Genomic DNA, 22166 nt, shown 5'->3' on the forward strand with positions numbered 1-22166 from the left:
AAGGACATAACGGACGATCTTCTAATGAGCTTGAGGTTCCTATAACAAACGACAATATCAAAACGGTTCTCCGGGTCAGCATGCTTAATTTTGTATGCAAATTATCGAGTTATTCGTGTAATTTTTGTTTGCAACATGATAATCCTACTGAAACATCATCTTCAACTGTGAAATGGGAGATGTCAGAAATGCTGAAAACACCAAGAGTGATGACCAAGGCACAAGCAGAGGTGAGACAAATGTTATCTACGAAAGGCGTCGTCGTCGAGGAAACAGGCCTTGAGGAATTGAAACTTTGCCATTACACCCTCCCGTTCATTTGTTGCTTCCGAAAGAATGCAGCGAAAGTTGTGAGGTTGATGGATATACGATACCTGCTGTCAAAACCAAATCATTGGTCTGAAGCAAAGAGAGATTCCTGATATAGTTGGGCTGTTTGGAGAAATAAGAACAAATGTTGTAGCAGACCAAAAGCGATTTCATCATCGAATTGGGATGATGGAATGATATGAACTTTTGAGATAAAGTTGAATCTGAAAATAATAATAATAATTCAGTGATGGAATCAGAAGAGGACTTTGATTTGTCAGTTGATAAATGGACGATACAAATAATGTGTGGAACATTTTCAGGTCAACGGGCCGAGGGCTCACTCCAACAATACCGATACTGTCCCCACTTAACCACTTGCACAATCCTCAAGTGTGGGGTTTTATCACAAAAGGCCTCGGTATTAGTTAGAGTGGGGTAATTCTATATAAATGGGCTTTCTTCTTCCCTCCTGGCCGATATGGGACAATTGGAGGTTCCAACACTCCCCCGCACATGAAATCCCATGTGGAACCATGTCGAGATTCACCCAATTGCGGGGGGTCAATAGGGACCCACCCAAACATGTGGCATTTTTGGCCTACGTGGACACGTGTGGCATCTTTGGCCTAAGTGGAACAACGCACGGGGCCAATGGGGACCCACCCAATCACGTGGTAGTACGGACCCGCCCCCTGGCTCTGATACCATGTGAAAAATTTTCAGGTCGATGATCCACTCCATCAACACCGATACTGTCTTAATTTAGTATAATATGACGATTTGGAATGATTGAATTTCTTTAATTGATTACAATTGTACAAGGATATACAAATATATACCGATTACATTTAGCCAAATTAGGAAAGAGAATTCTTCTAATCTAATTTAGGAGCTAATAAGGTGTTGACCCGTAGAAGAAGATGATTACAACAATCGTGGGGATTTCTCTATGATTTGATTTCCAACATAATGAACAAGTAGGCCATGAGTTATAACTCTTGAATGTATTTGAATGTGAAAGGTATGTACTTTGTAGAACATTAATGGCTTGTTTGGTACTCAACTTGAATCTAACTTTTTATACTAAAAAATAATTTTCAAGTTTTAATCCTTAAAAACTTGTTTCGTAGAACTATTTTAAAAAACTGAACTTAAGACTAACAAAAAATATAGCATATTCTCTAAAAACATAAAAAATGAGTTTTTAAACTTAAACTCACTCATTTCTTTTCTCTCACTCCTCCCCACTCACTCCAAATCTATATATCTCTATTGTATAATTACTATTAAGTACAAGATAAATAAACAATAAAACTAAAAATTATTCATAAACCCACACCCAATAATCAAATATTTGTCATCACACAACCTTTTGTGAATTCGGGTTCATTAAGCATTATGAGAAGATTAAGAAGACAGTATGACCTTTTTTTGGGTGTCCAGGTATCCAATTTTCCTCTTCCACCTCCTCTGTATGGTGATTCCTTCGATAAAGAAGAGCATTGCTTGAAGAGTGTTCAAGCACTTGACAAAGATGGAAGATTAACACCTCTAGGGAGGGCCATGGCTCATTACCCTATGAGTCCTTGTCACTCTAGGATGCTCACTATTATTCAAGTCTTAATTAAGAAGAAGAGTTTAAGAGATAATTTAGTGCTAGCATGCGCAGTTGCAACTGTTGTTGCTTTGAGTTTTGTCAAATCCTTTCATTAGGCAGTTTGAAGATAGCCACAAAGAAAGCCACGACTTAAATGAGGACGGCAACATTACAGTTATACACAAGCTAGAGAAGTTGGGGAGGGATAAACAAAAAGAACAGTGAAAATATTCCGTGGATTTTTTTCTAATCCCAGCAGCGATACTCTATTTGTTGCTTTTGCTTTGTAATGCTATGAACTTGCAAGATCCTAGTGGAATTGAAATTTATCGAGAGCAACTTTGTAGGGAAAAGAACATATGCTCTGATTTTGGGTTTCTATTTTAAATGGGTGAAGAAATAAATTTGCATATTGAATTGGGTCTGTTAGGGTAATTTAGGTAGTAAATTTGGGTTTAAAGAGATATTGATAGTTTGTTACAAATAATTAGCATGTAGAGAGTAAGTTGAGTGTGGAAATAGGTTATATAAGTTCAAATAAAATTTTCCAAACTAAAATATTTGTTGAATGATTCGACACTTACCATGGACACAACTTTAGCTTGTTAATGTTAAATTCAGGCATGTGGGGTATGAGCATTGTGCCATATGCACCTGGATGCAATATCATATTTGTACTTAAATGAGTTTAAAAAGAAAGGGGTGTTCATTTTCTTAATCTATTTTACTTCAAAGATCCGTCACATTTTCATTTTGATATGGTAGGAATAATAACGCTCGAGAAGTGAGTTTGTCTATTTACGGCAGAACAATAAGGCTAGTCGCGTTTTCCTGCTTGTTGTCTCTTTTACAAGCAATGATAGTCACTAACACGACAACCGTGCAAGTTCAGTTCACAGTTTTCGCAACTCTATTGTAATAAACTAGTCAATCAACTAATTTGCAAATAAGTAATATTTGTGCGAAATAATAAATAGCTATGTGATTGTTGATATTTAAACAATTTATGGGAACTTGTAAGTTGCATTTATCATACCAAATAAATCCCAAATTTAGAAACTCTCGTATTTGATACCTCATGCCAATAAATACGTTGCTAAAGTAGTTTTAAGGGAAAATACATTTTTCATGTTACGAATGACCCCCACCTTTGCCTCATCCATTATAAGTGTAGAACTCCTTGTGTCAAAGTTAAACAGCATCTAAGGATCATTTTCTGAGAAAATCAAAAGTTACGCATTCTTTCCACCATTATGGCCGGACGAAACATGTTTCCAATTGTGGCCATTTTGCTTTTGGCGAGTTGCACACTTGCACCGTTGGCACACTTGGACGACTCGCGGGCCGTGGTTGAGTGCAAAAAACATTTCAGCCTAAATTATGCATTCGACGTGTACAACTATGTTTTCAAAGGGAAGAAAATTGGTGACCGTAGTTGTCAGGCTTTTGTGGCGTTGGGATGACTGTGCCATAACATTTTCGTGAACAACACTTTTACTTATGAACACACCCGGAACAGAACTGCCATTCAAGCTAGGGTTGACCAAGTATTTAATCACTGTATAATTGTAAATTCCGTCCCACCTCCTTCTTCTATATCTTAAATAGAGAATTGAACTTCTCTTGGAGAACAACCTCTCTTCTCCACCATAGTAGCTTGTAATAATAAAAATAACCTAAATAATATTTAAATATGTATTAATATTAAATTAATATTAAATTAATATTAATATATTTATAAATTTAAGAATCACGTAAACTTACATGAAGTTGCTTAGTGATCTTATCATCGGGCCGAACATAAACTTCCTTGAACATGTCGATCTCCAGGAACTTTAACCCTGACTGGAAAAAAAAATATTAACAAATATGTTATTAATTGTAATAGAAATTAATATATATATATATATATATATATATATATATATGACGTCACTCCTCCAACCTATAAGAGAAACACCACGAGCCGGAGCAGTGGAGAAATTTCTATTTCAACCTATTTATCTTGTTTTCCCTTTGCTCTTTTTTATGAAACTCAAAATAAACATATTACTATTAGTGTGTATATTAATAAAAAAAAATTATTGAAATAATATTAAAATAACATTACAACATTACTAAAATATAATTAACATATATTATACTAAGTTACTAACATATATTATACTAAAATAATCACAAGATCAACAAAATTATTTATTACCTGTTTGGGGTCCCTCTCCCTCGACAGTTGATGTCGAGGCAGATCGCTCCAACTAGACGGTAGTGCGGGGGCGTCGATGAGACTGCTATGCATTCATCAATGGATGCTTCACCAAAGAAGTCGACGTGGGAGCCTTAGACATTGAGGGCACAAAATGAGGTACCAGAGAAACCAATGTCGGGTCAACTGTTGGTGGAGTAGTGGCGGCCCAAGTGGCAGTGCTGGAGGTGCCGAAAGGGACCCCCTAATTGCCCAACGCTGGGAAATCAACTGCGACATCAACAAAATAATTGAACGACAAAAATATCAAATAAATTCTCAAATTATAAAACTAATCCTAAAACTGAAATCTTAATTCTAATTTAAAAAAAAATATTCCTAAAACTAAAATCTTAATCCTAAAATTAAAAAATTATTCCTAAAACTAAAACCCAAATATTTTAAAATTTTAATCATGAAATTAAAAGCCTAATCTTATATTTAAAAATTGTTCCTAAATCTAAAAACCTAAAACGCAAACAGTTAACAAATTAACTAAATTCCTAAACCTAAACTTAAAAAATTAATCCTAACACTAAACCCTAATCCTAAAACTAAAACCCTAACCTCAATCCTAAAACTAAAACCCTATCTGCAAAAACCGTAAAATATAAAAAATGCAGAAATTAAAAAAAAAGGTATTTATCATTAATGATTCATGAGATTGACCAAACTCATCATTTTGGTCTCTGAGTTTCAAAATCAATCAATTTGGTCTTTGAAATTCACTACCGCACATCAATATGGTTCTTCCGTTATAAGCCCGTCAATAATTACGTTAGTTTGCTTATGTGGCACAAATATAGGACCCACAAATCGAATAATGTAATGCCATGTGGATTTTACAAAAAAATTAACTATTGCAAAATTCTAAAAATCTGTAAAGAAAAATAAAAAGGAAGAAAAGAAATTAGAATGAACTCTCTAACCCACTTCCCTCATCTTCTTCTACCTGCCTCTCTCTCCTAATAGCTACCATCACATATTTTTCCTCCACCGCCCTCATCCACAATCCGACGGTAAATTTCTTTTCCAATCAATCCATTCATTCTTAATGGACAAAAATTAATTTTATTCTTAACATTTTTCGATCGAATTTGAGTTCAAATTCAAACCCTAGCGTCGCAAACCCCTAAAAAGAAAACAGACTTAAGGTTTATGGTAATCTTTTATCTGGGTCAATGGCAGATCTCGAAAATAGGCTCGACTTGGTGGGTAAGCCCAAACCCACCTTCTTCTTTAATCCGAGAAACCGATGCTTGAAACCCCGATAAATCTCAACCATTGTCGACGGTCAAGCAAAGACTGTGGAAATCAATGGCCCTGTCCAAATCTCCGGCAATTGCCTGGTATCGATGATATTTTGGTGATATTAGAATTGTAAAAAAAAAAAAAATGAAAAATCTTTCCTTTCGTCTTTTTTATTTTACTTTAATAGATTTTTAGAATTTTGCAATACTTAATCTTTTTGTAAAATTCAGGTGGCATTATATTATTGGATTTGTGACTAAGCAAACTAACTGAATTATTGATAGAATTCCAACAGAATGACTATTGTGATAAAATCCCAAAAAATGAAAATAAATAAATAAATGAGAGAAAAAAAAATTATAAAACTAACCCCACCACCCCCCTCCCCACAAACAAAACCATGCACTGCTCCCACGAACCCCCACCCCACACCTCCCCCACGAACCCCTACCCCTCACCACCCATCCCCAACCCCCACCCCCACCCCTCCCCGAACTCTAAATCCCTAAATCCCCATACCCATGGAACCCTAAATCCTCAATCCCCTAATCACACAACACGAATTTAAATTACAATGGTGGTGATGCGGCGGAGGAGTGAGAGCTGGCAGCGATGATGCGACGGGGAGGGTGATGCGACGATGAGAGTGAGTGAGAGAGAACAGGGTTGGAGAGAGGGCAAGAGAGAATTGGGTTGGAGAAAGGGCAAGAGAGAACTGGGTTCGAGAGAGGGTGAGAGCTCTATTCACTACACAACTTATCCTTCGTCGCACAATCAAAAATGAAAAATTGTAAACCCCGCCCAATTTTTCGTTGAACACGAAATATTAAAGACCTTTGATGCAGGAGGACTCACTCTTTATTTAATGTAACAAATATATGTTAGTGGGGATAGATTAATCGAGGTTAACTTAATGAGTTCACTAAATCTAGTAATAATGCATGTATCAGTTATTAAGAGGGGGTTAGAGTTTTTATAAATAAGAGTATTTTGCATTCTAGAGAAAATGAAGATTATGATGAATTGAATGGAATATTGAGTGCAGTTTGAGAGAGTTTTCTCATTCTTGTTCTTGTTCTATCAACTCCGATATTCCAACGAAATTAACGAGGTAGACACCCCTACAATCATTAGCCATTCTCGCGTAAAGAATCAACAACGTTCGTGTGGTAAACTTCTTGGTAAATCAACAAGAGGTTTAGGATTTGTGAAGTTTTGTATTGTCCTTGACAATCAACGAATTTGCAAGGAAAAGTTACGAAGTTCCTGTGTCTTTGTTTAACATGCATTCTTCATTCGAGGATCAATATTTGGATTTATTAATCAACTCATTCGTGTTTTGCTCGCTGCATCAGTTGGCATCAGAACCTAAGTCCATCAAGCCACCAAGAAGGGGACGTGGTGGAAGGGATTTGGGACAGGGAACCAACCATGATGATGTGTATGAGAGAGAAGATATTGGGCGATTAGCACAACAAGTTGAACAACTTACACAACAAATGGAGACTTTGCTTGCTCGATAATGGGACGAAGAAGAAGACTATGACGAGAACACAAACCTATGGGACCATGATTTTTCAGGGCTAGAGTAGGGCTTATTCGTGAGCAATAGGCGGAGTCTTAACAACTTTGCTGGATGACCATGCTTGTTCTGCAAGACACATGATCTGATCCAGATATGGACGCAATCAAACCGTATAAGTCTTGGGATCCCTACAATCTAGGGATAGGCATGGGCCTCAAGTAATCACAACTCCTAAGAGGAAGCAATATCTACTTAGTAGATATCCTTTAGAATTCTCCTGGCTTAAAATGAGGATTCTATCATAAAAAAGTCTCTTTCACCACTGTATAAATGCACCCATCTAGGGTTCGTGTATGGTAATGCAATCTATACACTTGAATTCTATTGCCCACTACTTGAGTCTAAAATTATTCACTAACTTGACCATCAAAGAGCCTTTGACCAGCACACACATCCCCCCTCCCCTCGGGAGCGGGTCTTAGGCATCCTTACAGGTTGTTTATTGTTTTGCAAGTTGCTCGAGTTTGTGCTCAACCGCCACTCACGGAGGTGCGCAAATTTAGTTCTAACAATTGGTGCTTTCATTGAGAGAACCCATATTACTGTTGATGTGAATGTAACATTTTAGCTTAACTAAGCTTTTCTTGTCATTTAACTAAACTATGTCTGACACTACTATTTAGACAATGAATTTGCATAAAAGGAGGGCGTCATATGATTCATAACATTTAAAAACCTTAAACAAGTCTCAAGCGACGTGGTCTGAGATTAAAATATAAATTTTAAGGTACAAGTTGTAACAATAACCTTTTTGACAAAGCTAAATGAATCATTATAATGAAAAATTAACCAAACTAAATTGGAGTTCGATCTCCGCATGAAGGGTGTCCACAGTTGCTGATAATTATAATAGTTGTCAATTTGCAGCCTTAATGTGTACACGTGCCATTTAGTTAATCACTTTTTACTTGCAATTCATTGAAGAACAATAAGTTCTCCAATGACTTCATTTACGGCCTTCATCATCTCGTTCCCAACATACCCATCATCCTTCCAGTAAAAAAGGTGCATCACTTTGTTCAAGTTCCAAAACAAATCCTTGCAAGCTCTTGGAACTGCGCTACCCTTCTCCAGCAAAACAACTCTTAGCAGTTCTCTCGTCTCACTTGTTATAACCTTCTTAATATCATTGATCGCATCTTCCTCAGATACAGTACCACCACCATGAATCGTGGCCAACGATACAGCATTTAACTTCCCTTCCGCTAATTCCCTCTACAAAATATATTATTTGAGTTGTAAGTTAGTCCAAAACCAAACCAACAATGTTAGATGGTATATTATTCTAGCTCATAAGCGTATACTGGAGAGGTTGTCTACCTTAAAGCTTTGGACATCGTTGAGAAGACGCCCACAAGTGCTCATAAGCGTGAACAGATACTGGAGTTCAGAATTTCCTACAACCTCCTCTGAAAGTTTAGGCCCAACAAAATAGAGAGCTGGGAGGACAATTGGTCCCAAGGCAAATGATGTTCCTGCATTTGCCATATATTCATCCATTGTTGGCACGGACTTGTTTCTCGACCACTCAGCTTCTTTTAACATAGAGTTCAGGCAATCCAACCACTGAAAAACATACAACAGAAAGTTAAATTGTCAAAATTAGTTACTGTTAAAAGGGTTTCATGATATTCTAAGATACTTCATTAAAGTGAAGCACTTGAAAGTTTTTTTCTGATGCTCAGGAAGTCCTGATCAGTAATGCTATCAAAACCAAAACTAAAACACTTTAACTTACAGTCTTAATTACGTCAGTTGTTACATTACGTCCTTGCAAGTTGAACGCTTTGACTCCAATCTCACTAATTGTGTCCCTAAGTGCTGAAAATATGATTTCAACGTGCTTAGAACAACAATCAACACTTGCATCTAAGTCCCACCTGCGTTTGAATAAAAGGAACACTATGATAACCATAACAAGAAGTGATTCATTAACAACAGATCGGGTGGAAACGGAAAAGGAATCACATACTTCTCGACCAATTGTATAAGGTTTATTAGTTCCTCTTCCGAACCATCAATGTCAAAGAAATCATCGACCACAGTTGTGAGAAATGCATTTTTGGCCCATGACATGCGGGCATCTGATAGTTGCGGAGGGAAAAGGTCTGCTGCAGCAGAGAGGTAGCAGTACGCTTGCTTCTGCCGAGCAAACTTTAGCTTGTCTAATCTGTGCTCAACAACCCACCTGCTTACATGGACGAAATACCAGAATTCAGAAAAGAAAGAAAAGTAAACGAAAAGAGAAAAAAGAACATGCTACTTTGCATTGCACTCACCTTTCAAGATGGTTGAATTCTTTACGATGTATAGATTGGCAAATGTTATAGTCTTCCACTGCCAGTTCGAGGAAATCTTCATGTCCAATATTCAAAGAGCTAACGAAAACAATGAAGTCCCTCATAATAATTCAGCAGAAAATATCGTCTTAAAAAACAGGAAACTGAACACGTGGGAAATCAGTTGTTGGAGAAACTTTGTAACATGAGGATTGTGGTTATGATGTGGGTTATGGTTATGACGAAGGTTGAAAGATTGCTTCAAAGTGCGTAGAAATATGCTATTTTTCAGACTTTATTTGCTCCCACATCTAGAGTGCAAAGAGGATCTGCGAATAAGCCTTGTGGATACTATGAATCCTGGCCTTATGCCTATTATTTATCAAAGTTTAGCAAACTTTTAAGACAAACCCCAAACACTCAAAGAGAGAGAGACAAGAATGCTCAAGATTTAACTAAAAACCAACTGCAGATTTTAGTTTCTTGAGGCTTTTGTATAAGAAAATAATATATAAGTGGAGGAGCCTTTGTTAGGAATATTGACGAAGAGAAAGAATGATTATTCCGGATATTCACAAATATGTGCAGACTGCCTCTATTTATAGTGGTTGAAACATCTCTTCAGACATGACTCTTGTTCAAGAGTTGTCAGGTGTTGGATATTAATAATAGCCGTTATTAATTTAATAACCAAGAATACATCTCTTGCATGATTCCAACTGGTGGCTGCCATACAAACCAAGCAGTGGTTACCGACAAACTGTTCAAGTTTTAATTCAAAAACATGGCAACCGTTTTTGGACAACAAACCCACTGCTCCTACTTTATATTGTTGAAAATATTCCAACATCAATTAGGGGAAGGAAATACATGAGGTTCACCTATAAGAAGATTTCAGAATCCTTGTACCATCTGTGTTGTAATGTTTTATAGCTCTCTTGGTTGATAAACGACCCAAATTTGCATGGTAAGGGGATTTAAGAGCATGATCCACCTGAAAACAATCAGAAATTGCATATATAGAGCATAATATTTTTGGGACTGAAGAAAACATCACCAAATCTAAGAGACTTATCATATGTACGAAATTACCTCCAGGGCAATGTGCTTATTCGGTCTATGAGGCTGAATTAACATATTGGATAACTCCTCTTTCAGAAAATGACTTGTCCAGTAGTTTTGTTTCTCAAGAATTGACTCATCTGGATGTATGATGATTTCGGAAGCCCTAAACAATTCTAAGGCAGCACTAACGTCCTTCAAGTATCCTCCGTAGGAATTGAAGAAACAATCTTCGGAAAATTTTACTAATGGATCTACATAGACAGCACATAAATCAGTTAGTTAATTTCTGGCAGTTGTCAACCCCAATTGGTGAAGACCAAGCTAGGCACCAATATTGAAAAATACCTGCAGAAATGTCATATCCATTAACGCGTAAGAGTCGAAACGCCATTGCACAGGTGGCAGCATCTGAAAATATTTCTTCATCCCCCTGCAGCCATAATCTGCAGTTTCTCGGCTAATGTCATGCTCCTCCATGAATGAGAACCAGTTCGCTACGTCACTAAACTTAATTTTTCGCTTAAGAATATACTCTTAGAACAATTGTGTTACAACAGAGCTGGTGTCTACATAAATATTTATAAGGGAAGTTTAGTTACCTGTATGTTTCATCGATTACGCTTCTAATTTCCTCCCTGAAATGTCGATCGATACCCAAACTTTCAAGGCTGGAAACCATAGAAAGACGAGCATATTTATCTAGAGGATATATCGTTGGAACTGAAAGTCAATAAAATTTAATCAATTAAACTGTGGTTTACCCGTCTTCATGTAGTGATAATACACCTAGTCAGCTAGAAAACTAGTAAAATATATGGAGGGAGGAACCTGCATTCCCAAACTTGTTTAAGAGTCTGCGGAGGTACTGAAGACAATCAGCATTCTTAGTGTGAGTAAAAGCAGCGGCTGTGGTTGATGGTGAATTAAACAAGGACCCATTCTTCCTTTGGTACTTCATAACCGTCTGCCAATCCTGCAACTCTGCATTTCCTTCCGAAATATAAGCCAAGAAGGCTCTCCAACCCTCTGAGTTGCTTCCATTTCCTCTAAAGGATAACATTTGGAAACAAGATAGATGTTGACTTTGAATAGTTTAGGATGCAACATAAAAAAATAACCATTTTTTAGAGCATATGAACAGATTCAATTGTACACGTGTTTATCAATCCATATCTGAAGAAAGATATTTGTTCCTTTACACCCTGGTGAAAGAACATTTTCCGAGTTTCTAATAAACCTAAATCTATAGATTTGAGCTCAGGTGGCTTGAATAGCCAAGCCATGGCTTCGAAACATAGCAGCAAATGTAATTGTCACAACAACAACGATGACAATTTTATGCAAGTGGTGGGTTGCCTTGGAGGATAGGACCTTGCTCTTCAACTCACTATGTCCCGGATCCAAACTCTCATCCCTCCCTTTAGTCTAGCTTAGAGTAGTAATATCGCATATAATAAAAGTGGAAAAATGTAACAACAAAGGAATACCTATGACAACAATTAAAAACCCAAGAAAACGTCATACCTTTGAAGCTCAAAGTCTCTCATGTGGAAAATACTGGCCAGGGTTGATTCTTCAAGGGGAAGATTGATATCCAAATTCATTGCGGATTGTATCAAAGAAGGAAATATTATATCAAATCCAAGAGGAGATTGTTGCACTTCATCGGTAGCTGAAGATATATTTGACTCAATAAAACGTAGTCCTACAGGAACAAGGGAGAGGATCAGAAGATGTTCATCATAGAACATTAATTATTAAAGGAGGAAATTTACTTAGCAAGAGCAACAGATGTGTATACCGTTGTTAATTAGCTCTTCACCAACACTCCATTGCTTTAGTGCAAGGATACATGCTAACGTAGATAAAAGAGCATCTTTCCTTAACAAAGGATGGAAATTAGGATGACCCCATGACCCGTCGTGGAGTTGATTACACAATAGCCAGTTGACACATTCAGGGAAAAAAGGGTCCTGAGAATTTGGAGAAGGGACCATTGCCACCCAAGCAGTATCGTACGAGGAAACAGAGAGATCAACCTTATTGAACATCTTCTTTATTCTTTGTTTAGTCACCTCAAAGTTCTGCTTAAGTTATAAGAAGTACGTATAATAATTTTTAACAGCATAAAATAATGGTACAAAGGAAAATTGTGTTAATTCTAATGAATGCAGAATGGTTTGGTGGAATTTGGTTGTAATTCGGATGCAGTTCGGATGTTTTATGGAAGATACAAGAAACTAGAAAATGTATGATACAAAATAAGGGGAAATACTAATCCAGGTATGAATTTATAGTCAACTATGTATAATATGGCATGATAGATGTGGCAACGAGCATCATGAGTCGCGAAAGAGAAAAAATCAGAATTTTTACATCTTCCCATTTCCCGCTTTGTGCATGTCTTTTGGCCAATAGATAATATGGTGTCATAGGTGTTGTACAATTTTAGTTAAGGCGATGTGTTGGTTGGGTAAAAGACTCAACCTTACTCGCTGTACACACAAATTTTCAATTTGTATTGGTTAAAAGCTCTAAAATTTGCAGCCAAGAAGCTCGTTTCCTTACTGTTGGTTATTGTGGATTGTTGATCATGCATGGTGTTACATGCAATAAGAACATATGTGCATGCCAACGAAACATATGCATGTGGATTGTTGATCATGCACTAGGAATAGATGTACCTACCAACGAAACAGGTGCTTACGGACTGTTGATCATGACTAAAAACATATGTGCGTAGTAGAACTGAAAAATATCACTAGAGTAGATCATATTAACAGATAAGTGCAGTACAATCAACGGCAACCTGGGACCAATCAAGGTTCAAGATCTGAATGGCGTAGATTTGCGAATGTGATCTGGAGGGGTGGCAGGGTGGTCATGTTGACAAGAAAATGTGTTCACTGATGCGACTTGTCTTAAGCTCACATGCTGTGTGTGTGGAAGAATGAAAACAATATCAGTCACATTCTTTAATTTTGCAGATTCAATTCTTCTTCCTTCTTGCTTCCCATTCAATCCAAAGTTGTGTGTAAATCAATACTGCTCTTTCATTCTTCTCATTACACACACACACACTTCACACGCACGCACAATCTGAATCAAACTCTAAGATGGCCTCAGAGCCTAGTTGGGTCTGAAAATCTGGGCGTTTCAAGTTTGTGAGAATCACGAGTTGAATCAGAGCAATTTTCTTGTTGCTACGAACTTTGATTGCTCAGATATGGGTCTAACATTACTGGGTCTACTGGAAATGGGCTGCAAGCACCGATCTTCAACGGTGAGAACTTCAATTTCTGGCAAATCAAGATGAAAACCATTTTCCAACCCCATGAGCTCTGGAATCTGGTTGAGAAGGGAGTTGATGACCCAGAGAAAACTGCTAAAAGAAAACATTGTCGAAGATGCAAGAGCACTGGGCATTATACCTTAGTAAGGATAAGCGGTGCAGGTTATAGATCCTTGCCAATCTCGTCATTGGGGTCACAATGACTATTCAGGGTGTTATCTCTGATCAGATTTTTCCAAGAATTACAAATCAGGAGACTGCTAAGGCTGCTTAGGATATTCTGAAGTAGGAGTTTCGTTGGTGATAAGCAAGTGAGGTTAGTGAAATTACAAGGTCTTAGATGTGATTTTGAGTATACATGTATGGATGAAGATGAATCTCTACCTGTGTATTTGATTAGACTGTTTGATCTAATATGTCAAATGAAAAGCTATGGCGAAGAATTGAATAATCAGAGAATTGTACAGAAGTTGTTGATTAGTATACCTAAGTCTTAGTATTGCTTATGTGATTGAGTATCCTATAAAGATCTTTAGACAGTTGATGCGCAAGATGTGGTAGCCATTTTGAAAGGTTATGAGCAACAGCTGAGTAAACTTGGTGAAAATAGACCTGAGAGGGCATTTGCTAGTATGGATATCTCAACTAAGCAAAACAATTGGTTTGGTGGTTAATCTAGCAATCTCAAACTTCAGAAGAAGTTCAAGAACAAAGGGAAGCAATGGACTAACAAGACCACTGTTCTAGCGAAACAAGAGTAGGGTAATTATGTGGCAAAAGTACGTTGCAAAATTTGTATTAAACTGCACTATGGATAGTGTTGGAATAAGTAGAAGCTAAAATGTCACAAGTGCAGCAAGTTTGGCTATCTGGCTAGAGACTGCAATCTCAACAGCAATGTGTAGCAAGTGAATTACGCCAATCAAGTGGAGGAGATAGGAAATTTGTTCTCTATAAGTAACCCAACCACTGAACATAAGAACAAGGATGTGTGGTATATAGACAGTGTGTGTAGCAATCATATGACCACAAGGGAGGATTTGCCTGTGGAAATAAATAGAAATGTCAAAGCTAAAGTGCAAGTAGGAATTGGAGTGCTAGTGGATGTTGTAGGAAAGGGCTCACTTGTCATTAAGAAAATGAGAGGCAAGAGATACATAAGAGAGGTAATGTTGGTTCCAGGACTTTTAGAAAAGCTGCTAAGTGTTGGCCAGGTGATAGAAAATGGCTATTTCTTGGTGTTTGAAGACTACAAGGTGGATGCTTATGATGATAGAACTCTGATTAATCTTGTTGTGAGTGTCAAACAGAAGGGCATGTTTTCCACTATAAATTAGTTCTAGAAACCAGCTTGGACTAAGAACAAACTTGGGCAGGACTCTCTTATTTGGCATCCATCTAAACTGTCAGAGTTTGAAGCATCTGCTAGAAAAAAGTCATGATGCTAGGATTGCTTGAGATTCAAGAAAGAAAAGAGGTGTCTCAAGGATGTGTTATGAGAAAACACCATAGAGATGCATTTCCCAAGGAGAAGCATGGAAAGCTACGGAACCATTGGAGCTTGAACATTCTGATGTTTGTGGCCCCATGAAAATACAGATATTGAGAGGTAACAAATACTTTTTACCTTCATTGATGATTACTCTCGGATGTGTTGGGCTTTTTTCTTGAGGAACAAGTCATAGATTTTTAATGTGTTCAAGAAGTTCAAGTCAATGGTGGAATTACAAAGTGGCTACTCACGGAAGGAAATGAGAATTGATGGAGAGGGAAAGCTCACTTCAAATGAATTCAATACATTTTATGAATATCTAGGAATAGAGAGACAATTGATTGTAGCTTACACTCCACAACTGAATGGAGTAGCAGAAAGAAAGAACCTAATCATTGTGGATATGGCAAAGTGCATGCTACATGAGAAATGGATACCTTATCTTCTTTAGGGTGAAGCAATTCATAGATCTGTGTATCCGTTGAATAGGTGCCGCACAAAGGCCTTAGATGACATCACACCATTTGAGGTCTCTTTAGTGGAAGAAAACTAGGAGTAAAACATCTGAAGGTATTTGGTTCAGTATGCTATTTTCTTGTGCCGAGCAATTTGAGACAAAAAGTACAATTTACAAGCACAGAAGGAATCTTTGTTGGCTATAACACATGTGAAAAGGGATACATGATTTATAATCCAAGCAATGGGCAGATTCTAATCTCTATAGATGTTTAATTCAATGAAAATGCTAAATAAGACTGGGCGACAAGTGCAGTAAAAGAAGTCAGAACACCCACTCATTGCCACAAAATGTGAACTTGTGAAGAAGTGATGAGAATGAAGCTGAGTCTGTCACATCAGAACAACACACTAAGTCAACTACTACTCTCTGTACCATATTAATCTTAGAGTGAAGCTTCTAGTTCACAGACTAGCTCTATTGATCCTGAGAGCTATGATGTAACTCCTCTTAAATACAAGAGGATTTGTGAAGTTTATGAGCATTGTAATTAGTGCATTGTGGAACCAGAAAGTTATGTTTGTGGAACCAAAAAGCTATGCAGAAGCAGCAAATGATGTTTCATGGAACAAAGCAATGCAGATTGAGTTGAGTATGATAGAGAAAAATCAACACTTGGGAACTAGTAAGCAGAGCCTCAGATAAACATGTGATTGGAGTGGAATGGGTGTTTAAAACCAAGCTGAATCTTGATGGACCAGTTCAAAAGAACAAGGTTTGATTGGTGGCAAAAGGTTATGCACAGAAATCATGTATAGATTACAATGAAACCTTTTTGCACTAGTGGCTAGGCTAGATACTATTAGAACACTCTTCGCCCTTGGTGCTCAGAAAAATTGGAAAATATTCAGTTGGATGTTTGGTGGAAACTTCACTCCGCACACCCACAGGAAGCACAAGTCTTCAAGAGGGAGGTTTGGTGGAATTGTGTTGTAATTCAAATGCAATTCACATGATTATTCATAGGAGGTAACCATTATTTATAGAAAATCCATGAAACTAGAAAAAGAAAATTGATAAGAAATAATAGTAAATTATAATTAAAGAAATTTTTTTGAAGTGTCATATGAACTTTTACATATTTTTCAATTTGTTATAAGAACTAAAATTTTAAGTGATTTGTCATATCAGCTTTTTGAAAATCATTAATTTCTGATCTCATTCTAACACCATAATTAAGTTTCCATCCAAAATATTTGCATATAACTTGTGTTCTGGGTTATTTTAGACATTTGAACACATTTTCATTTCATTATTTGCCATGAGCAATAACTTTATAAAAGCAATGTAGGTTGGATATTTACCATTGTTTTAGAGGACAACTGTACTTCAAAACCATGTGATATATGTTTTGAAGATTGTACTGTTGGAGAGAAACTTGATAAAATTATATCATGTTATTAAGTTGAGTTTTATTTTTTCTTTAGAATAAAAAAATATTATTCCATTATATAATCATTTTAATTTTTTGTTTCTACAAACCTTTATATTTTTGTTTCGTTGAATGCAACTTTTTAGAAGGGAAGTGGAGATTTAAAATGTCCTAAATAACTCTAAACACGACCTATTTTGGATGGAAAACTTAACGGAGTTAAGAATATACGACAATTTAAAGATTTCACAAAGTTGTTATACAAATCGCTTAAAATTTTAATTCATATGACAATTTGATAAAAGTGTATAAGCTCATATGGCATTTTAATTTGTTTCTTCTTGTAATTAACTATGCTAGAAAATAACAGTAAACTATATAAATAAGGCATAAGGGTGATGACGGGCAAGAATGTTAGTAACGACCAATGAGCATCATGAGTGGTGATGGAGATAATTAGTGGATTTAAATCAAACTAACACAGGTTATCTTACCATACTGCTCTCTTGTGTGCCATTAAATTTCAGGACTGTTTGAGCTACATGTGGCAAGAAATTATTCCATGTTATTTTTGTTTATTTATTTCTGAAAAAAAAAAGGAAAGAAGGTATAGTAATAATGATAAGCAATAAAATGAAACAAGGATAATACTGTCGGAGAGGGGGAGAAGCAAACCTGATGAGGTGAAAGTGGAAGTTGACCTTGAACATCTTAGAGTGTTGAGGTGGTGGAAAGACACGGTTGTAATAACTTGTATCATAATGAACGTACAAAGAGAATGGTACTTGACAGTTGAAACCCCAAAAAGTCTAGAGAGCTTGTCCTAATTGGATATACGTTTGTGCATGTGGACATTAATAACTACATGCGTTGCCGTCTCCGTCTCGCCGGCCTTTCTTCAAAGCGTAGCCATCTCTGTTTCCCCGGCCTTTCTTCAAAGCTACAATTGTTGCCGTCTTTGTGTTGCCGTCCTTGTTTTACGTATTCTCGTACGTTTCAGAAATTAAGGTATACACATAGTTTAGCGAACAAGAAAGCAAGCAATTGAGTAATTATATATGCAACTTTTGTCCCTGCCTTGCATGTTTGCAAGCAAGTGGCACTATTTCTTTCGGTATGAGTTGTTACAATTATGACTATAAAAGTGACTACCAGAGGCGTGTTACAACTTTTAGCGATCATAATTAAATAGATTGAATTGACTTGGCTTCATACTTGGTATAATGTTAGGATCGAAACAGACTCGATGTTAGTCTTTCATTTCTTTCGCTCCCCTATTTCGGTCCCTTGGCAGCTTCGGGTGGACCGGTACAACTGTTTGGAGCGTCTCTGGTTCATGTCATTTTTTTTTAAAGCAGGTTCATGTCATTTACAGTGTGTCACATTTTTATAAAGTAATCAAGTAGCAGATGCTTTGACATGTTGATGTTGAGAATGAATTCAACATTGATGGGAGGATGCACCTTACTTGGGCTTATAAGTAGGTTGGGGTACTTCTCATATTGTTAATTAGTTTTATGGTAAAACCCCAACTTTCTTCATGGTATCAGAGCAGGTTATTCAACGCGTGAAGCCAAACGGCTACATGCGCTCCACGTTACCCCGTTGTGTTGTCTACATGTTAGGCTTGAAAATTCGCCACACGTGAGGGGGCGTGTTGAGAATGAATCCAACATTGATGGGAGAAGGGACCTTGCTTAGGCTTATAAGTAAGTTGAGCTACTCTTCATATTGCCAATTGGTTTTATAGTAGAACTTCAACTTTTTTCGTGGCAAACCATGATGCTATGGGCTCTAATTTTTCTTGGTGGGATCGGTCCGGGTTTTATTTTTGTCTGCCATAGAGATTGGTTGATAATGCCTAATAAAATAATGTTACATTTCGGTTGTTACAACCTTTAATATATTTTTTCCGAGGTTTCGGCTATATTTAGCCCTCGTTATACTCTCTTGTATAACAAGTTTGGCAGGTATGGATGCTTTTGCCCTAGTCTATGACATATTTAAAAAAAAATGGTATCGAACTAGTTATTTGTACGAGTCTCACTTACGATTATAAAACAATGCGACTAGACAGTAATGATAGTAATAATTAGTACAATTTTGTCCAATAAATTCTCACGAATTGCACTATTTCGACTTAGTGTTTTAGCTATTTCAGTTAGTTTCATTTTTAACCAAAATAATTTTTCTTGTTTACAGTATTTACTTTACATAATTCCGTCAAGATCTATTGAGTCTATAAATTAGCAATCCAAGCTATAGGTAACTTATCGTTATCTTCTTATCTCGTTGATTTGTATTGTTTTCACTATTCTATTCAGAATTATTTCCTTAGCACTAGGAAAAAAAAATTGAAATTATGTTATCATTCAAGGCATAAAAAGAACATACTTTACATTGAACTAGTTCTCCAATCAATACAACAGTGGTTTTCCCCACTCAATGCCATAGTAGTATGATTAATAGTGGCGAAACAAAAAATGTTTTGCAAAAAAATGTTTTACAAAACGATTTTTGTAATCATCTAGTCATAGGCACATACGCAAACAAATTCCAAGAAAAATAATCACATGAAGCATATAAGGTTGTGTATTCATCCGCAAAATGGATAGAAGTAGAAGTTAGAACTAGAGCCAAACTGTACAATTCAAACGCCTGAACTTTTTTGTCAAGCAACTGGAGTCTACAGTAAATTTGTAATCACATTAAGCCAGTATAATCCAAAATCACAATTATTTTCCTTATGGAGATTCAATTCCCTTCCTTCCAACTTGTGGTTACCTTCTTGCTCTTTCTGATCATGATTGTGATAATAGGGAAAGGAGGCGAAACGAATCTACCCCTAGGGCCATGCAAGCTACTGTTGGCGTGAGTTGAAGATTTCCTGACAAAAGTGGCTTGAGTCATATTTTACCAAAAAAAAAATTGTTAAAGCAACTTGAGGGGAGTGTTAATTAGGTTCATTGAACAATTAAGCTTATTAAGTCTTATATGTAGGTTTATTGACTTTTTTACGTTATGTTCATTGTACGAAGAGTAAATAATGTGTAATTTATTTAATCCATGTATTTGTATTTCCTATATATTTGTACATTAAGAGAGAATTAAACAAAAAGTTAGCATAGTATCTAAGCAGAGATCCTAGGATTTCTGCTCTGTCTATTCCCTTTTGTAACAAAAAAAATAAACCATAGAACACGACCTCATCCCGCCCTTCCATGGTGGAATCACCAACGATTCTGCCAATTCTACCCTACCCGATTTTATCCCCACTAGTACTCCTCCTTTGAATACTCGAGTCAGGCCGCCGATTCCAGTAGGTGGCTGCACAAATTGTGGCAGTTAGAAACATGGTCGTGACCAATTCTTCCAACTGCATGGTTATCTTGAATGGTGGGAACCCTTGAAGCTTAAAATAAAACGTGAACGAGATGCACTAGCGAACAACACAAGGGCAAGCGACTCTTACGACATCTCTCAGATGTCGCTGCTATCTCAGGAAGATTACCAACTACTATTTAAAGCTCTCAAGTAACTGTGTTGTGCCTTACATGTGTCTAGTAATTGTAATTAGTGTGATTGGTTCATAGACTTGGGCGCTACATACCATATGACTTATGACCACAAAAATCTTGTTTGTCACACCATCCCACTAAGACGTAGTATCACTAATGCCAATGGTGTACCCTCTCCTGTCACTGGTGATGGCACTGTGCATCTTACTTCTACTCTCTCTTTACCCAATACGTTACTTATCCATCATTAAAACATAAATCGATGTCTCCCGGTCAAGTTACTGAACAATTAAATTGTTGTATACTAATGTATCCTAAGTTTTGTCTTATCCAGGATATTCTAACTAAGTAGATAATTGGTCGTGGTACTAAGAGGGGGGTCTATATTTCGTGGATGATGTCAGTACGAGTCATGTCAACTTGATCCAAAAGGCGGCTGATTACAAGAAAAGACAAGTATGGTTGTGGCATCGTTGTTTGGGTCATCTGTCTTTCAGTTATTTGCAACATGTGTTACCAAATTTAATTTTTGGGTGTTCTGCTTCTGATTTTAATTGCATTCTAGCCAAGAGTTGTCGTGTACCTTATCCGTTAAGTTCTAATAAAAGTATTATTCTTTTGGATTAATACATTCTAATGTTTCGGGGCCATCTCCAATTTCTACTTCTTTTGGAATTTGGTGGTTTGTAACCTATGTGGATGATTGTACACAGATGACATGGCTCTAACTTCTACAAAATAAGAGTGAGGTGTTTTCGGCTTTCAAGACTTTTTACATCATGATTCAGACTCAGTTTTCTACTAAGCTCTATATATTACGTTTTGACAATGGTGGGGAATATGTCAATCGTAATTTTACCCTGTATTCACTACTCCTGGTATCCTTTATGAAACTACTTGTCCTCAAACCCCTTAACAAAATTGGGGGGCTGAGCGTAAAAACCTAGAAAATGCTCGAGCCTTGTTACTTGGTGCCAATGTTCCCTGCTCCTCTTGGGAGGTCGCTGTTCAGACTGCTCTCTATCTCAACAAGCAGAATGCCTTCCAAAGTCTTGGTTTTTCATACACAATTACAGGTTTTTTCTCGGTTTGGGCCCCTACCATTTATCTTAATGCTACCACCTCATGTGTTTGGGCGTATCGCGTTTGTCCATCTTCATAAAATCCATCACACCAAACTTAACCCTTGTGCCATTCATTGTGTTTTTATGGGGTATGGGGTGCATAAAAAAGGGCATCGTTGTTATTATCCTCCTACTCGACGGACTTATCCCACTATGCAGGTGACTTTCTTGGAATCCAAGATGTATTCTTCATCTTCTTCCACCTCTCCTTTTTAGGGGGAGACAACAAGTGAAAATGAGGATTGGCCATAACTATTAGCAACGCCACTACCAGCAGCAACACCTACGACACCCACGGCCAACAGGGCCCCTGCCAACATCACGATTAACACTGCTAGAAGCAACATCATTGTTAGAAGCTGCAGCAACACCGATGTCAGAAGAAGCAGCACAGCAACTTGAAACAACTGCAACTAGTATAGTCCCTGTTGTGAATCAAGATGTCGAAGCTTCCCTCTTCTCATCTCTGGATATAGATGATCATAATCCTGAGAATATTCTTGAGGTAAGTCTAACTTTC

At 37.0% G+C, this 22166-nt stretch overlaps 1 protein-coding gene across 1 annotated transcript; it reads right to left on the reverse strand.

Moving 5' to 3' along the window:
* Nucleotides 1–7696: 7696 nt before the first annotated feature.
* LOC103407925 (ent-kaurene synthase-like 1) lies at nucleotides 7697–12382 on the reverse strand. Its single transcript, XM_008346798.4, has 12 exons — nucleotides 12133–12382; nucleotides 11856–12036; nucleotides 11160–11377; nucleotides 10931–11051; nucleotides 10677–10774; nucleotides 10359–10582; nucleotides 10148–10260; nucleotides 9267–9365; nucleotides 8960–9175; nucleotides 8726–8867; nucleotides 8308–8553; nucleotides 7697–8202 (listed from the first exon to the last, which is right to left on the reverse strand). Exons 1-12 carry the CDS (start codon nucleotides 12380–12382, stop codon nucleotides 7903–7905), a joined length of 2208 nt encoding a protein of 735 aa, XP_008345020.3. The 3' UTR covers nucleotides 7697–7902.
* Nucleotides 12383–22166: the final 9784 nt, after the last annotated feature.

This window comes from Malus domestica, chromosome 03 (assembly GCF_042453785.1).
Source record: "Malus domestica chromosome 03, GDT2T_hap1".
Lineage (NCBI taxonomy): Eukaryota > Viridiplantae > Streptophyta > Magnoliopsida > Rosales > Rosaceae > Malus > Malus domestica.

Bases quoted from the DNA above. Each gene is read 5' to 3' on its own strand.
- LOC103407925 (XM_008346798.4), bottom strand. From the start codon at position 12,382: ATGTTCAATAAGGTTGATCTCTCTGTTTCCTCGTACGATACTGCTTGG. The intron at 10,583-10,676 runs GTATTTTTCAAT...CTGTCTATGTAG, and splicing joins TGGATATGACATTTCTGCAG to ATCCATTAGTAAAATTTTCC. The intron at 8,554-8,725 runs GTAAGTTAAAGT...TATGTTTTTCAG, and splicing joins CAACTGACGTAATTAAGACT to TGGTTGGATTGCCTGAACTC.